This window comes from Sciurus vulgaris (genome assembly GCF_902686455.1).
Source record: "Sciurus vulgaris genome assembly, chromosome: 7".
NCBI classification, from domain to species: domain Eukaryota; kingdom Metazoa; phylum Chordata; class Mammalia; order Rodentia; family Sciuridae; genus Sciurus; species Sciurus vulgaris.
In genome coordinates, this window is record NC_136467.1 from 16,492,758 (window position 1) to 16,509,184 (window position 16,427).

At 44.5% G+C, this 16,427-nt stretch overlaps 1 protein-coding gene and 1 long non-coding RNA gene across 6 annotated transcripts in view; one reads left to right on the plus strand and one right to left on the minus strand.

Annotated features, from left to right (window-relative positions):
* Positions 1-16,427, minus strand: part of LOC306665408 — a 110,587-nt gene that overhangs the window by 56,950 nt on the left and 37,210 nt on the right. The window contains exons 1-3 of one of the 5 annotated variants that reach the window (XR_013765003.1): positions 4,931-5,024; positions 4,178-4,358; positions 765-848 (exon numbers count right to left, since the gene is read on the minus strand). The exons of 3 other annotated variants lie outside the window; for them this stretch is intronic. This is a non-coding gene — a long non-coding RNA (uncharacterized lncRNA). Of the gene's footprint in view, positions 1-764; positions 849-4,177; positions 4,359-4,930; positions 5,025-16,427 lie in introns of those variants that run through there. One more of the 5 variants, XR_013765005.1, reaches the window with a different exon arrangement.
* LOC306665398 (UL16-binding protein 1-like) overlaps positions 5,092-16,427 on the plus strand; it is a 162,092-nt gene continuing 150,756 nt past the window's right edge. The window contains exon 1 of the mRNA XM_079146892.1: positions 5,092-5,383. Within this exon, the coding sequence (XP_079003018.1) occupies positions 5,257-5,383 (127 nt within the window). The 5' untranslated portion in view covers positions 5,092-5,256. The remainder of the gene's footprint in view (positions 5,384-16,427) is intronic.

Sequence of the window (16,427 nt, forward strand, 5' to 3'; positions counted from 1 at the left end):
GAAAGACATAAGGACAAAGACATGCTATGTCCATGTATGAATGGACCACAATGAATCCCGCTTATATATATGACATTCTAAATAATATACTCACCATAACAGAAGGGAGATCAGTCGAGTAGAGCAAGTGGGTCAGGAAGAGGAGGGAGGAAGGAGAGAGAAGGGGCTGGGGAAGAAATTTGATCAAATAAAATTTATGTGCATATACAAATATGGCATCATGAATCAAACTATTATAATGCACCAATACATTTTTTAAAAGGCCTATGTTGAAAGTACTTTTTTGCAGAAAACACTCCAATTTTAAGAGAAAAAAAAAAGAAGACAAGAGAACCAAGGAAAGGGAGGAGCCAAGTGCGGTGTTAAAGACTCTGACTGAAGAGCAACAAGGGGAGGCAGGCAGAACTGAAAACAGATCAGAAGCACACTGACAGATTACCCAGTCATCCTTCAGAGCAGTGTCAGAGCAATAGGGCATCAGGAGGCACACAAAAGGGATGTGGAACTATGCCACATACTTGTTATTAGGGGCAAAGCAAAACTCAGGATAAATGCAAATAAACCTTAGTACTGGTCACAGGTGAAGGGCAGTGAGCATGGCAAGAAACACAGAATGCATAATTCATGAACCAGCAGAAGAAGTTCAACACAAAAACGGAGAGGGAGGAAATCACCATAATACAAAATAAATAGAAAATATGCTGACCGGGAAAAGTCCAGATATTTAAGAAAATGTCCAAATTAAACTCGTATAAATCACTCACCTCAACAGTGAAAGATCTGAAATGCTCAGGTTGAATGTTTAAAAACTCTGACAATGTACATTGTGTTTGCAAGATACCCCTAACCTGAAAAGAAAAAAAGGAACAATTTTAAATGTAGTGTATCAGTCAAGACAGGCCAGGTTTGACCACAGGAGTGAATGCCAAAATGTCAGAGAATGAACACATTTATTGTACACTCAAAATAGTTGTAATGATAAGTTTTGTTCTATTTTTATCACAATTTAAAAAAATTCTTTCAAAACAATGTTTCTTCATGCTATGTGCCAAACTTGGGGTGGCAAGAAGACTGCACATTAATATAAAGGACAGAATTAGAACCAGTTCCTCAAAGTCATACTTGTTGATTTTGAAATCGCAGAGGTTTGGCACATTCCACTCCCACTTAAGGAACTGTCCTCCCTCTCGCCCACTGGCTGCTGATTCATATGGCTCAGCAGTGCTGGGCAAGGTGCATACCTATAATCACAGGAGCTTGAGAGGCTGAGTCAGGAGGGTTGCAAGTTCAAAGCCTGCCTCCACAACTTAGCAAGGCTCTGAAACCTCAGCAAGACCCTGTTTCTATAAAATATACAAAGGGGCTGGGATGTGACTCAGTGGTTAAGTGCTTCTGAGTTCAATCCCTGGTACCAATAAATACACACATACATACATACATTAAATAAGGCTCAGCAGCAGCTCTTTGTTTAAGCATTAAGGTCCTTGGGCTGGGGCTGTAGCTCAATGGCAGATTGCTTGCCTGGCATTCTGGAGGCTCTGGACTCAATCCCTAGCACTTCCCCAAAAAGACTTAAGTCCCTAATGGTTGTTCATGTGCCCCTGGCACCATCCACGCCTCCAGCACTGCAGCTTATGTAATTCTGTGGTTAAACACTAAATTCAAACCATCAGGCACGATGGTTGGAAGAGTTGATCCTCGGATTCATAAAAGCTGTAAAGCAAGACAAAGGAAGGTGGACTCCGCATGAGGAGGACTGTGCTCAGATGACAGAGGCATGAGCAGCGTTTGGTTCACGTCAAAGCAGTGAGTCCACTTAGCTGCCCACGCCTGTTCTCACTGGTGGCACAGGGGATGGAAACTATGAGAGGACAGGTAAATACCATCAGGTGGGGACTGGAAGACTTGGAAGCCTGTTGACAACAAGGGCATGTCAAGAAGAGAGGCATGTCAATGAGGGAGGAAGGTTCTCTGGGCTCACAGGCCAAGAAGAGGATGCCACAATACGCTCAGCACTCATGGGGAATGGCTTCCTCCTCCTGGACTGGACACCACCTGCCCCCAACCCAGACCACGCTTCAGGAATAGAGGGGAAATGGGAGAGCCCAGGAGGATGGGCAGTGTTTCTGGAAGGTCTCAACTGAGGATCACGGGGACAAAAGCAAACTAGGAAAATCTCCTTGTCCCTGCAGAGAAAATACAGAGCTGACAGGGGGCCGAAGGACAGAACAGGAGTTGGCAGCTACCCGAGGTGACCTCAGCCCTCTTCTCTCTGAGCAAGCGTATTGGTACACGTATGTCGGGCACACCCTGTGGGGACCTGCCTGCACTGAGGCCCAGACAGTTGGTTTCTCTCAGATTTCCTCCCACAGCTCACAACTGCCCTAGCAAGTCCCAGACCTCCTCACTCCACCATCTCTTCCTCTCCAACACCCCACGGCTGAGCCTCCCTAGTCTACCCACTAGTCCTCAATGTCCTGCCGCCAGGCTTCCTACCGGGCATATTCCTCTGACTGGAGGACCTGCTTCCCCCCTGGCCAAGAGCTAGTCATCCTGCTAGGTGGACACAAATATCACCTGCCATCATCTCTTCCTCACCCTCCCAGGATGAAGACATCATTCTCTCCTGAGTTCTCTAAGCCTTGAGTTCACAGTAAGAGATTCTCACGTTGTGATCATTGTTTACATATTTCAAGGATGAGGTCTTTGAATATGCAAATCCCCTTATAACTTTTGTTTAAAATAATTGACAAAGGACCTACCAGAAACTGTGGCTCTATGATTATGTGATACATTGTATTTCCATGGGAAGCAGCGGCTAAGGGAGGGCTCTTCCTGTGTTTGGGGGTCCCTTTCCCATAAACCATCAGAGACAAAACAATACCTGAATCCACAGCTGCCTCCACACCTCCCCTCAGTTCACCCCTAGGGTCACTGCAGTCATCCTCAGAGGTGTCCCCTAGCTGCAGCCCTGTCCTGGTCAGCATGAGGCCAGCAGGTCGTGGGCAGAAATGAGAGGAAGTAAGGGCCAGTGGCTTCTGGCTGCTGAGGAGACCGACCTGGGATTAGGACTAGGGAGAGAACCTGAATCCCACTCTGACCCCATCCACTGAGCTTTCTCCCCAATAAATGGTCACAAGGACAAGACATCCGACCCTGCATAGCCGTCGGCGGGGAGGATAGGTACCGACTGACCATAAATGCCATGATCCTCAGGCTGTGGAAAGTGGAGGGCTGCTGAACCAAGTGCAGACCTGCTGCTGCTTCAGGACAGAGGCACAGGACACCTGCAAACCCAATTCCTTAGGTACAAAGAGCAGAGAAGACTCTGCCTGATTCACCAACATCTCTACCCAACAGGGCCATGTGGAAGGTGGGCCACAGGACAACAGAAACACAAGGGTGGGCAGTACACAGACTTGGGAGGAACAGGGCTTGGTGGCTCCAGGTGCTCTGTCAGTACCAGGGCACTCCCATGCACAGGGCTGGGCACAGGGGCTTGAATCATCCCTGGGGGGAGGCAGCTGGGAAGGGCTTGGCACCCCTACCTCACGAGTCTGGGTGAACAGACCTCCAGTAACCTGGAGAACAGAAGGAACAGAGGGCTGCAGTAGAGACCTAGGAAGGATGGCCAGGAGAGGAGATGGGAAGCACATCCGGGCACTCCTGCCCCTTGCTGACAGAGGCTCCTGGCAGCCAGACTCAAACCAGATCCCAGATGGGGATGGAATCAGCTCCAGAGTTGACTGCAAGAGTGTGAGTTGTAGACCGTACTTAGAAACAGAGGGCATGACATTTTGACTGAGGAGTGTTGCACTTCCTTTTTGAAGCATTTTCCTGTATCAGTTTCCACTCTGTCATGTGCGATGAAAAAAGTGAATGAAGAGACTATGCAAGTGCCCTGCACTTACACAAGCGGATGACTCAGCAGGGCTTTCCTAATTAGGAATTAGCTCCCCACTCTCTGATGCCCATAGGCCTGCGGCCCAGGCCATGACATAGGGCCCTGTGTGCAGTTCCTGTGTCTGAACCTCTGAATGGCAGTGTAAGAGGGGGCAGAGCAGGAGCCACTCATCAGGAAGCCAGAGACTTCTCAAACTCAAGTGACCATTTCACTCAACCACACGCTGACCTGAGATGTATATTTGCAGGTATGATGACCAGGTATGGTGCTTACCTGGTGGTTGGATGGATGTTCAAATGATTGGCTCTGCAGATGACAATGAAAGCGAGCAAAGGAAACTTTCAGACGTTAATCACAGCCAGGCTCTGCGGCACATGCCAGCGATCCTAACTTCCCTGAGGTTGAAGCAGGCGGACCACAACTTCCAGGCCCTCCTGGATGATTTGGCGACATCCTGTCTCAAAATTAAAAAAAAAAAAAAAAAAAAAAAAAATTTAAAGGAGCAGGGAATGTAGGTCAGTGGCAGAATGCCTGAGGCTTCAATCCTCAGTACCTGAAAAGAAACAACGCTTCTCTTGGCAAGCCTCAAGGGGGCAGCAGAGCTGGACATTTCCTGCCTGACTGCCTGAAATTTTCCTAAAAGAGAAGGTGCTTTTGCTTTTGCTTCTTGGAGTTTTTGCTGATGGTTTCAGACTCCAGGGGCAGAGTATACCAAAAACTATCCTGGATGACAGCCTAGCTAACAATTGGCTTCACGCACGTTGATTTTAGCCGAGACTTTATTGGGGGCCCGAACTTCTTGGGTCCTTTCAGAATGACAGGGAGGAGTCTGCAGGTGGGGCTGCAGATGGTTGAACACCCAGGCCCAAGACATCCGCAGAGGAGGCAGGAACGAGGATGAGGTGAGGAAGACGAACACCGGGATGATTAAGAAGCTCAGGAACGTGGAGCAGGCAGCGGACGCGGCCCGTCTTGGGGACCAGTCAGTGAGGAGGCTGCTGATGGTAAAAAGGAGATTTTTCTTACTCTAGGACTTAGGTCGCCAGCTTCCAAGGCTGGAGGCGCCCACTGTATCCTCTACGTTGGGTTCGTCTTCTGTGGGAAGAGCCGGGGTGGCGGGGAGAGTGCGGCGGGAGGGCAGAAGGCGGCGATCCGGCCCAGGTCTCTGGAAGACACAGCGTACCAAACACCAGAGGGGAAAACCAGCGGGTGGGTGGAGCGCGGGTTGGGGAGACCCTAGGGGCGGGGCGACTTAGACAGGCGTGACGCAGCACTACAGTGGACCAATCAGCAGGAGGGAGGGCGCGGCCTGGGGATCCGGCTATAAGGATCCACCCGCTGCGCGGGCCCCAATGCGCCCGAGCCCCTTGTCCATGGCATATGCGGTTGGCGCTGCGCTGGTTCTCGCCGTCCTGGCTCAGCTCCCGCCTCTCGTTCTTTTGTCGTCGCCGGCCGGTTTGTTGCAGGATGGAACTTTCGGTGAGTTGCGGGATGGAACTTACGGGGACACCTCTGTCCCCTCCTTAGTCCCCAGACTTCCCCTGCGGGCTCCCTGGGTCCACGCCCGGCGGCAGGTTCTGGACCCTGCACCTCCGAAGGAGCCCAGGGAGCCGGAAAGAGAGGGAAAGTGAGGGCAGGAGGATGGGAGGGAGCGAGATGGCAGGAGAGCGAGAGGGCTTGCTGACGGTCCCCAGTCCCCTCCGTCCTCAGAGGGGGCGCCAGAGCCTCTCTCTCCCCGGACCCCTGAGCTTGAAAGAGCCACTGGGGAAGGGTGTGCGTGTCCCCCCTGTGGCGGCATTTGCTTCTGGACACCAGGCTGCCTTGTGCGTTTCCAGTTAGGAATGGCCATGAACTCCACGTGGCTCCTCAGCCTGGGAGGGATCCTCTCTCACAGGCTGTCCTGAGTCACAGTGGCATGTCCAGTCGCTTCCAAGTTCGTATGATATCTACTTTTTTTTTTTTTTTTTTTTTTTTTTTTGCTTTTTTTTTTTATTGTAAACAAATGGGATACATGTTGTTTCTCTGTTTGTACATGGCGTAAAAGCATACCATTTGTGTAATCATAAATTTACATAGAGCAATGTTGTTTGATTCATTCTGTTATTTTTTTCCCTTCCCCCCACCCCTCCCACCCCTCTTTACCCTCTATACAGTAGTTCCTTCCTCTATACTTGCCCCCCTCCCTAACCCTAACTCTAACCCTTCCCTCCCCCCCATTATGTGTCAACCTCCACTTATTAGCGATATCATTCGTCCTTTGGCTTTTTGAGATTGGCTTATCTCACTTAGCATGATATTCTCCAATTTCATCCATTTGCCTGCAAATGTCATAATTTTATCATTCTTTATGGCTGAGTAATATTCCATAGTATATATATACCACAGTTTCTTTATCCACTCATCAATTGAAGGGCATCTAGGTTGGTTCCACAGTCTGGCTATTGTGAATTGAGCAGCTATGAACATTGATGTGGCTGTATTTCTGTAGTATGCAGATTTTAAGTCCTTTGGGTATAGGCCAAGGAGTGGGATAGCTGGGTCAAATGGTGGTTCCATTCCAAGTTTTCTAAGGAATCTCCACACTGCTTTCCATAGCGGCTGCACTAATTTGCAGCCCCACCAGCAGTGTATGAGTGTACCTTTCTCCCCACATCCTCGCCAACACCTGTTGTTGCTCGTATTCTTGATAATCGCCATTCTAATTGGGGTGAGATGGAACCTTAGGGTGGTTTTGATTTGCATTTCTCTTATTACTAGAGATGTTGAACATTTTTCCATATGTTTGTTGATTGCTTGTAGATCTTCTTCTGTGAAGTGTCTATTCATTTCCTTAGCCCATTTGTTGACTGGACTGTTTGAATTCTTGGAGTAGAGTTTTTTGAGTTCTTTATAGATTCTGGAGATTAGTGCTCTATCTGAAGTATGATTGGCAAAGATATTCTCCCACTCTGTAGGCTCTTTCTTCGCATTGCTGATAGTTTCCTTTGCTGAGAGAAAGCTTTTTAGTTTGAATCTATCCCAGTGGTTGATTCTAGCTTTTATTTCTTGTGCTATGGGAGTCCTGTTAAGGAAGTCTGGTCCTAGACCAACAAGATGAAGATTTGGACCTACTTTTTCTTCTATAATCTGCAGGGTCTCTGGTCTGATTCCGAGGTCCTTAATCCATTTTGAGTTTAGTTTCGTGCATGGTGAGAGATATGGGTTTAGTTTCATTCTGTTGCATATGGATTTCCAATTCTCCCAGCACCATTTGTTGAAGAGGCTATCTTTTCTCCATTGCATATTTTTGGCCCCTTTGTCTAGTATGAGAAAATTGTATTTATTTGGGTTTGTGTCCGTGTCCTCTATTCTGTACCACTGATCTACCTTTCTATTTTGGTACCAATACCATGCCGTTTTTGTTACTATTGCTTTGTAGTAGAGTTGAAGATCTGGTATTGCAATACCCCCTGTTTCACTCTTCCTGCTAAGGATTGCTTTAGCTATTCTGGGTTTCTTATTCTTCCAGATGAATTTCATAATTGCCTGCTCTATTTCTGTAAGGTACGTCATTGGGATTTTAATTGGAATTGCATTGAATTTGTATAGCACTTTAGGTAGTATGGCCATTTTGACAATATTAATTCTTCCTATCCAAGAACATGGAAGATCTTTCCATCTTCTAAGGTGTTCTTTAATTTCTTTCTTTAGTGTTGTATAGTTCTCATTGTAGAGGTCTTTCACCTCTTTTGTGAGATTGATTCCCAAGTATTTTATTTTTTTCGAGGCTATTGTGAATGGGGTAGTTTTCCTAATTTCTCTTTCTGAAGATTCATCACTTATGTATAAAAATGCGTTGGATTTATGGGCATTGATCTTGTAACCTGCTACTTTACTGAAATCACTTATGAGTTCTAAGAGTTTTCTGGTGGAATTTCCAGGTTCCTCTAAATATATAATCATGTCATCAGCGAACAGGGATAGTTTGAGTTCTTCTTTTCCAATTCGTATCCCTTTAATTTCTTTGGTTTGTCTAATTGCTCTGGCCAGAGTCTCAAGAACGATGTTGAATAGAAGTGGTGAAAGAGGGCATCCCTGCCTTGTTCCAGTTTTTAGGGGGAATGCTTTCAGCTTTTCACCATTTAGAATGATATTAGCCATGGGCTTAGCATAAATGGCCTTTACAATATTAAGGAATGTTCCCACTATCCCTATTTGTTCTAGTGTTTTGAGCATGAAGGGGTGCTGTATTTTATCAAATGCTTTTTCTGCGTCTATTGAAATAATCATGTGATTCTTGACTTTAAGTCTATTAATATGGTGAATTACGTTTATTGATTTCCTGATGTTGAACCAACCTTGCATCCCTGGGATGAAACCCACTTGATCATGGTGCACTATCTTTTTAATATGTTTTTGTATGCGATTTGCTAAAATTTTGTTGAGAATTTTTGCGTCGATGTTCATTAAGGATATTGGTCTGAAATTTTCTTTCCTTGATGAGTCTCTGTCTGGTTTAGGTATCAGTGTGATATTGGCTTCATAGAATGAGTTTGGGAGGGTTCCCTCCTCTTCTATTTTATGGAATACTTTGAGAAGTATTGGAATGAGCTCTTCCTTAAAGGTTTTGTAGAACTCGGCTGAGAACCCATCTGGTCCCGGACTTTTCTTTGTTGGTAGGCTTTTGATGACTTCTTCTATTTCAGTACTTGAAATTGGTCTATTTAAATTGTTTATGTCCTCCTCGTTCAGTTTAGGCAATTCATATGTCTCTAGAAACCTGTTGATGTCTTCGAAATTTTCTATTTTGTTGGAGTATAGATTTTCAAAATAGCTTCTAATTATGTTTTGTATTTCCATCCTGTCTGTAGTGATATTTCCTTGTTCATTCCGAATTTTAGTGATTTGGGTTTTCTCTCGTCTTCTCTTTGTTAGTGTGGCTAAAGGTTTATCAATTTTGTTTATTTTTTCGAAGAACCAACTATTTATTTTGTCAATTTTTTGTATTGTTTCTTTTGTTTCAATTTCATTGATTTCAGCTCTGAGTTTAACAATTTCCTGTCTTCTACTACTTTTGGTGCTGTTCTGTTCTTCTTTTTCTAAGGCTTTGAGCTGTAGTGTTAGGTTGTTTATTTGTTGAGTTTTACTTCTTTTATTAAATGCGCTCCATGAAATAAATTTCCCTCTAAGTACTGCTTTCATAGTGTCCCAGAGGTTTTGATATGATGTTTCTTTGTTCTCATTTACCTCTAAGAATTTTTTAATTTCCTTCTTAATATCTTCTGTTATCCATTCATCATATAATAGCATATTGTTTAACCTCCAGATGTTGGAATAGTTTCTGTGTTTTACTCTTTCATTTATTTCTAACTTCAATCCATTATGATCTGATAGAATACATGCTAGTGTCTCTATCTTCTTGTATTTGCTAACATTAGCTTTGTGGCATAATATATGGTCTATTTTAGAGAAGGATCCATGTGCTGCTGAGAAGAAAGTGTATTCACTCTTGGTTGGATGGAATATTCTATAAATGTCCGTTAAGTCTAAATTATTGATTGTGTTGTTGAGATCTATGGTTTCTTTGCTCAATTTTTGTCTGGAAGATCTGTCCAGTGGTGAGAGCGGCGTGTTAAAATCACCTAGTATTATTGTGTTGTGGTCTATTTGGTTTCTGAAATTGAGAAGGATTTGTTTGACATACATAGATGAGCCACTGTTTGGGGCATAGATGTTTATGATTGTTATATCTTGCTGATTTATGCTTCCCTTAAGCAGTATGAAATAACCTTCTTTATCCCTTCTGACTAACTTTGGCTTGAAGTCCACATTATCGGAAATGAGGATGGATACTCCAGCTTTTTTGCTGAGTCCATGTGCATGGTATGTTTTTCCCCATCCTTTCACCTTTAATCTATGGGTATCTTTTTCTATGAGGTGAGTCTCTTGCAGGCAACATATTGTTGGATCTTTCTTTTTAATCCAGTCTGCCAGTCTATGTCTTTTGATTGATGAATTCAGGCCATTAACGTTCAGGGTTATTATAGAGAAATGATTTGGTTTCCCGGTCATTTGGTTCATTTTTAAAATTTTGTTTATTTATTTGTTTGACACAACTTGTTTCCTCCTTTATTTGACAATTCCTTTAGGATAATTCCTCCCTTTGCTGATTTGCTTCTTTATTTTTCATCTCTTCCTCATGGAATATTTTGTTGAGAATGTTCTGTAATGCTGGCTTTCTTTTTGTAAATTCTTTTAGCTTTTGTTTATCATGGAAGGATTTTATTTCATCGTCAAATTTGAAGGTAAGTTTTGCTGGGTATAAGATTCTTGGTTGGCATCCATTTTCTTTCAGGGCTTGAAAAATGTTGTTCCAGGACCTTCTAGCTTTTAGGGTCTGGATTGAAAAATCTGCTGATATGCGTATTGGTTTCCCCCTGAATGTAATTTGGTTCTTTTCTCTCACAGCCTTTAAAATTCTGTCTTTATTTTGTATGTTAGGTATTTTCATTATAATGTGCCTTGGTGTGGGTCTGTTGTAATTTTGTGTATTTGGAGTCCTGTAAGCCTCTTGAACTTGATTTTCCATTTCATTCTTCAGATTTGGGAAATTTTCTGATATTATTTCATTGAATAGGTTGTTCATTCCTTTGGCTTGTTTCTCTAGGCCTTCCTCAATCCCAATAATTCTTAAATTTGGCCTTTTCATGATATCCCATAGTTCTTGTAGATTCTGTTCATGATTTCTTACCATCTTCTCTGTTTGTTCAGCTTTGTTTTCAAGGTTAAATATTTTGTCTTCAATGTCTGAGGTTCTGTCTTCCAGGTGTTCTATCCTATTGGATATGCTTTCTATGGAGTTCTTAATTTGGTTTATTGTTTCCTTCATGTCAAGGATTTCTGTTTGGTTTTTTTTCAATATCTCTAACTCTTTATTGAAATGATCTTTTGCTTCCTGTATTTGCTCTTTTAACTGTCGATTGGTGCGATCAATCAATGCTTGCATTTGCTCTTTCATCTCATCATTCAATGCTTGCATTTGCTCTTTCATCTCCTCGTTTGCTTCTCTGATCATTTTAATTATGTACATTCTGAACTCCTTTTCTGTCATTTCTTCTGCCATGCTGTCATTGGGTTTTATTGATGTAACATCTAGATTTGTTTGCAGCATTTTCTTTCCTTGTTTTCTCATGTTGTTCAGATATCAGTGGACCGCTGAGATATTGCAGATTTCCTCTGTTGATTTACAATGACCCTGAAGATTTCTATATATATCCCCTCTTAGCCTTCAGTAGGCTGAAGTCTTGGAGGAGGTTGATAATGCGGTGCTCCACAAGGAAGCTGCCTCTCTAGGAGTGGTGGCCTTCAGGTGGGGTATATTCCCTGCTAGTGGGCAGAGGTGCCTCCACTTGTTGACCAATGGTCATCCAAAGGGGACCTAGGCTGTGGGCTGAGGCAAGGCCTGTTTGGGCCTGAGCCTCCGGTTTTACCGTCCTTGTGGGAAACCTCACCCAGCAGGGAAGACTCACCCGGTGGGGAGGTCTCGCTGGTCAGTTTCCTCCTAGAGGTTCCCCTCAATTTACATCTACTGCCTGGGCTGGGCTGCCTTCCTCTGCAAAGTTTCCAGGGGCCCGGCCCTACCTCCTGGGCCTGGGAGCCTCACCCTTCGCAGATGAATCTCCTTAGGCTGCCCCTCCTCAGAGAATTTGCCCATAGGCCTGGAACCTTCGCTCTGCCCTAAGCCTGTCTCTGTGCGGCTCTTCCACCCAGAAGCCTCCTAGATCCTGGGACCCTGTTCTGCACCTAATCGCCTGGCTGCGTGGCCCCTCCTCTGAGCAGCCACCTGTGGCCCCGAACAATCGCTCTGAGTCCCAGAGACCCGCCACAGGCCTCTTCCTCCAGATAGCTGCCCAGTATGCCGGTGCGGTCACTAGGAGTCCAAGAAACTCACTTCGTGCCTCCTCCTCCCACCAACCACCCGTAGCCCGGGGCAATCAATCACTCCGAGTCGAAGTGACCCTGCCCGTTCCTCCTCCTTCTCCAGATAACCCCCCGGGTGTTCAGGAGCAGTCCCTCTGAGTGGCTCTGAATCCACGTGACCCGCTGCACGGGTCCTCTGGGCCACCGCCCGGAGCTCTGGTGTGGTCCCTCAAGACCAAGCGTCCCACCACGCTTCTCCTCCAGGCAGCCCCCCTGTGTTCAGGAGCTGTCACTTTAAGACCAAATAACTCACCACTCGCCTTCTCCTCTGAGCAGCCGCCTGGAGCGCTAATGCAGTCACTGCGAGTCCAAAGGACCCGCCGCGCTCCTCCTCCTCCTCCTCCTCCTCCTCCGGGCAGGCCCCGGGGTTCAGAAGTGGTCAGGGTCCAAACAGCTCGCCACGCAGCCCCTTCTCTGGCAACCGCCTGTAGTTCCCGTATAGTCGCCCGAATCCAAGCGGCTGCTCCTCTTCCTCCTCGTCCTCAGGGCAGGCCCCGGGGTTCAGAAGCGTCGTTCTGATTCCAAACAGCTCGCCGCGCGGCTTCTCCTCTGGCAACCGCCTGCAGCTCTGGCGCAGTCTCTCCGAATCCAAGTGGCCACGCTCCTCTCCTCCTCCTCAGGGCAGGCCCCGGTGTCCTGAGTCCACACAGTTCTCCCCGCCTCTCCTCCCCCGGGCAGCCGCCGGAGCCCCAGTGGCTGCTCCGAGTCCCAGCGCTGTGCCGAGCGGCCTCCTCTACGGCGCTCCAGCGGGGGGAGGGGCGTCTCGCCGGCAGTTCTACTTCACAAAGTTTCCTATGTTCCGGGACCCCCGTCCCATCCGGGATGCCCCCCCAGGGGGTGAGAGTCACCCGGCTACTTTGAGTTGGTCCCAAGCGTCTCAATATCTCCTCTCTTGAATCCTGAGTTCTGGAGCAACACGTAATGCAGCCACCCTCTAGGCCGCCATCTTGAAAAACCGATATCTACTTTTTAGGATTTTCTTTTAACGGAAAAGAAAGGTGGATGGAGATGTCTCATGAAAATCGAAGAGATATCAGTAGAGACCAGGGGGAGGGACGAGAGGAAAGAGGAAGTTCTGGGAATTATAGTGCCCAAATTCTGTCGCTACAGCTTGCGCGAATGAATTTGTAAAAACAAATGCGACCATTAAGGACACCTATAATGAAACAATAAAAATAAGGAATGAAATTAAAATTTGTCAAAACAATTTTCTTATATTTGAAATATCCCTATTTCAATCACTAGAAAAATAAAGTATAGTAAATCCTTATAGTAGAGAATTATTCCGTTGTTATAAAGTACATCTGAAATATATCTGTATTTCTGATAAAAAGAGACAAGTTTAAAAAAAAAGAATTTTCTTTAAAATATTTTTTCTTCTTTTTTAATTGGTGCATTATAATTATACCCAATAGGACCTGAGATGTAACTCAGTAGTAGGGCTGTATGCAACAGACCCTGCATTCAAGGAAGACCTTAGAAGATGAATCGGCAGAATTAAAATTGTTAAAATGACCATTTTATCAAAAGGGGTCACAGATTTGATGCAATCCCCATTGAAATATCAGTGACGTCTTCACAAAACTACTGGGGGAAAAACAGTTCTAAAATTCATCCGGAAGAATTAAAGAAGAATAACCAAAGCGGTCCTGAGTAAGAAGAATTATGCTGGAGGCACGTGTAGTACAATTGATCTCCGATTATAATACAGATCTTTATAGAAGGGGGGGGAGCTCCATGGTATTGGGGGGGGACATATGAAGACCGAAAGAACAAAACAGAAAACGGAAAAAAATCCACAGATTCAGTCATCTGATCCTTGACAAAGGTGCCAAACATATATGTTGGAGAAAAGATAACCTTTTTAACAAATGGTGCTGGAAAACCAGATATTCATATGTAGGAGAATGAAATGATATTCATATATGGGAGAATAAAACTAGATCCCTGGCACCCTGCACAAAAGTCAAATCAAAATGGAACAAAGACTCTGGAATTCAACCAAAAACTGCTAGAAGAAAACAGAGGGTCAACACTCCAACATCTCGGTGCATGCACTGACTTCCTTAACAACACCTGCAAAGCTCAAAAGATAAAACCACGAATAAATTAAAATTCTTTGCCAGCTGTTACTCTGACAAGGGATTAATATGCAGAATATATAAAGAACTTGAAAAAGTCATCGCCAAAAAACAGAAAACACAATGCAATCAACAAATGGGCAGAAGGACTAAAGAGACATTTCTCAAAAGAAGGAACACAAATGGCCAACAAATATTTTAAAAATGTTCAACAACCATAGTAATCATGAAAATGCAAACCAAAACTACATTGCCATTTCATCTCACCCCAGTTAGAATGGCAGTCATCAAGACAACAAATGCCAGTCATTGCTGATGAGGGGAAAACATATACACAATTGCTAGGAATGTAGTTTAGTGTGGCAGCTTCTGAGATACAAGAGCAGGGTTGAGTGGTTGTAACCAACTGCAAGGCCTAAAATATATAATAGCAAACCCTTCAGAGAAAATTTCACGACCCAGCCTGGGAAGAACACAGGAGAAGATAGACTTGGCCCATGTGCATCCTTCAAGGTTTTAGACTGGCACAAATCTCCGTGTGTTCTCCAGGATGAGATATTACTTTAAACATAGTGTCTGGGGAATGGGGAAGCACTGTCAGCAGACTGCACTTGGCCTTCCCACTAGGGTAGCGCTGACTCCACAAGGGACTCACCAAGTCCGTGATTCTTCATTTCTATTACAAATTCAGGGAATTTGAAATGATCCCTATGAGCAGGACCTGGGATATGTCCACGCATTCCTGGCCCCACATGGACCTTGTCAGTACCAGGGGACATGGTGATGCTTCAGATACCCACACATGAGGAGTTTTGATACATGTGTACATTGTACAATGTTTAAAGTGGGTTCAACTTATGTCTCTGCTAATTTCAAAATCCTTTCTTTTTTATTGGCATTAGAGCATTATAGTTACAGAAGGTAGCTGGATTCATCCCCACACAATCACGCATGCATGGAATCTGACCCACTCCATTTCAGGCCCCGCTCTTCCCCCACCCCCCACCCCACTCCCCCTCCACTGAACCTCCCCTCACTCATCCGTTTATCCATCCTTGATTGATGCTTTCCACTCACACATGAAGGGGAAGTTTCCTGTGGTACGTTTATATATGAACAGAACATGATTTGTTAACTCCATTCTGCATTTCCTCCCGTCCCTGTCCACCTTGCCTCCCCCATCTCCTTCTCCACTGATCTACCTTAGGAGAATAACCAGTGTTCCAAATGACAGTAGAGTGCATTTTGACACACCATACATAAATGGAATGTAACTTCTCATTTGTCTAATTGTAGGTGATGGAGATTTAACAGGTCATAATATAATATATGCACACTGGGTAATAATGTGCAATTCATTCTATCATTCCTACCCCCATGTCCCCTCCCATTCCTTTACTCCCCTCTCTCTAGTCCAAAATAGCGCTATTCTCCCCTGTCCCCTTATGGAAGTAGAATCCACAGATCAGAGAAAACATGTGACCTTTGGTTCTTTGGGGTTGGCTTATTTCACTTAGCATAACATTCTCTACTTCCATCCATTTACCGGCAAATGCCATGATTTCATTCTTCTTTAAGACTGAGTAATATACATATATGTGTGTGTGTGTGTGTGTGTGTGTGTGTGTATACTACAGTATCTTTATCCATTCATCTGTTGAAGGGCACCTAGGTTGGTTCCATAGTTTAGCTGTTGTGAATTGAGCTGATATAATCATTGATGTGGCTGCATCACACCTGTCCCACCACTGAGCAATATCCTAGCCCTACATTCAATTCTCATCACTTTCACTGTGTTCCTGTTGACAATGTTACTCTAATTGTTTGTAACCTGCACTAACGTTACGGACCTCCACACTCGCCATCTTGCCCTGGCTGCCTAAACCCTTCTAAATCTCCTCACTATGAATTGACTTTCCCAATAACAATATACAAGGATTCTCTTGCTAGCACTTACTTTCTTTTTCTTTTTTTTAGCAGACACTCTTACTGTAGTGAGATGATATCTTATTGTGGTTCTGATTTGCATTTCAAGGATGACTGGTGATACTATTTTTGCATACATATTGGACATTTGCTTGTCTCTTTTGAGAACTATCTTCTCATATTTTTCTCATTTTTTATCAGCCTACATGTTTTCTAGGTATTAAGTCCTTTGAGTTGCTTACTTGTTCTGGATATTAACCTCTTATCTGATGCACAGCATGCAAATGTTTTCTGACATTCCATAGGATGTCTCTCCACTCTCAATATTGTTGCCTTTGTTGTGCAGACTATTTCTTACTTCCATGTCATCCTATGTCTGGTTGTGCTTTTGTTTTCTGTTATTTTAGGAACTTCTCCAAAAATCTTTTCCCATTTCAATGTCTTGAAACATTTTCACTATGTTTTCTTGTAGTAACTTCATAGTTTCAGGTCTTGCATTTAAGTTTCCAATTTTTGTTTGTGTTTGTTTTTTCCCATGCTGGGGCTGACCCAGGGTC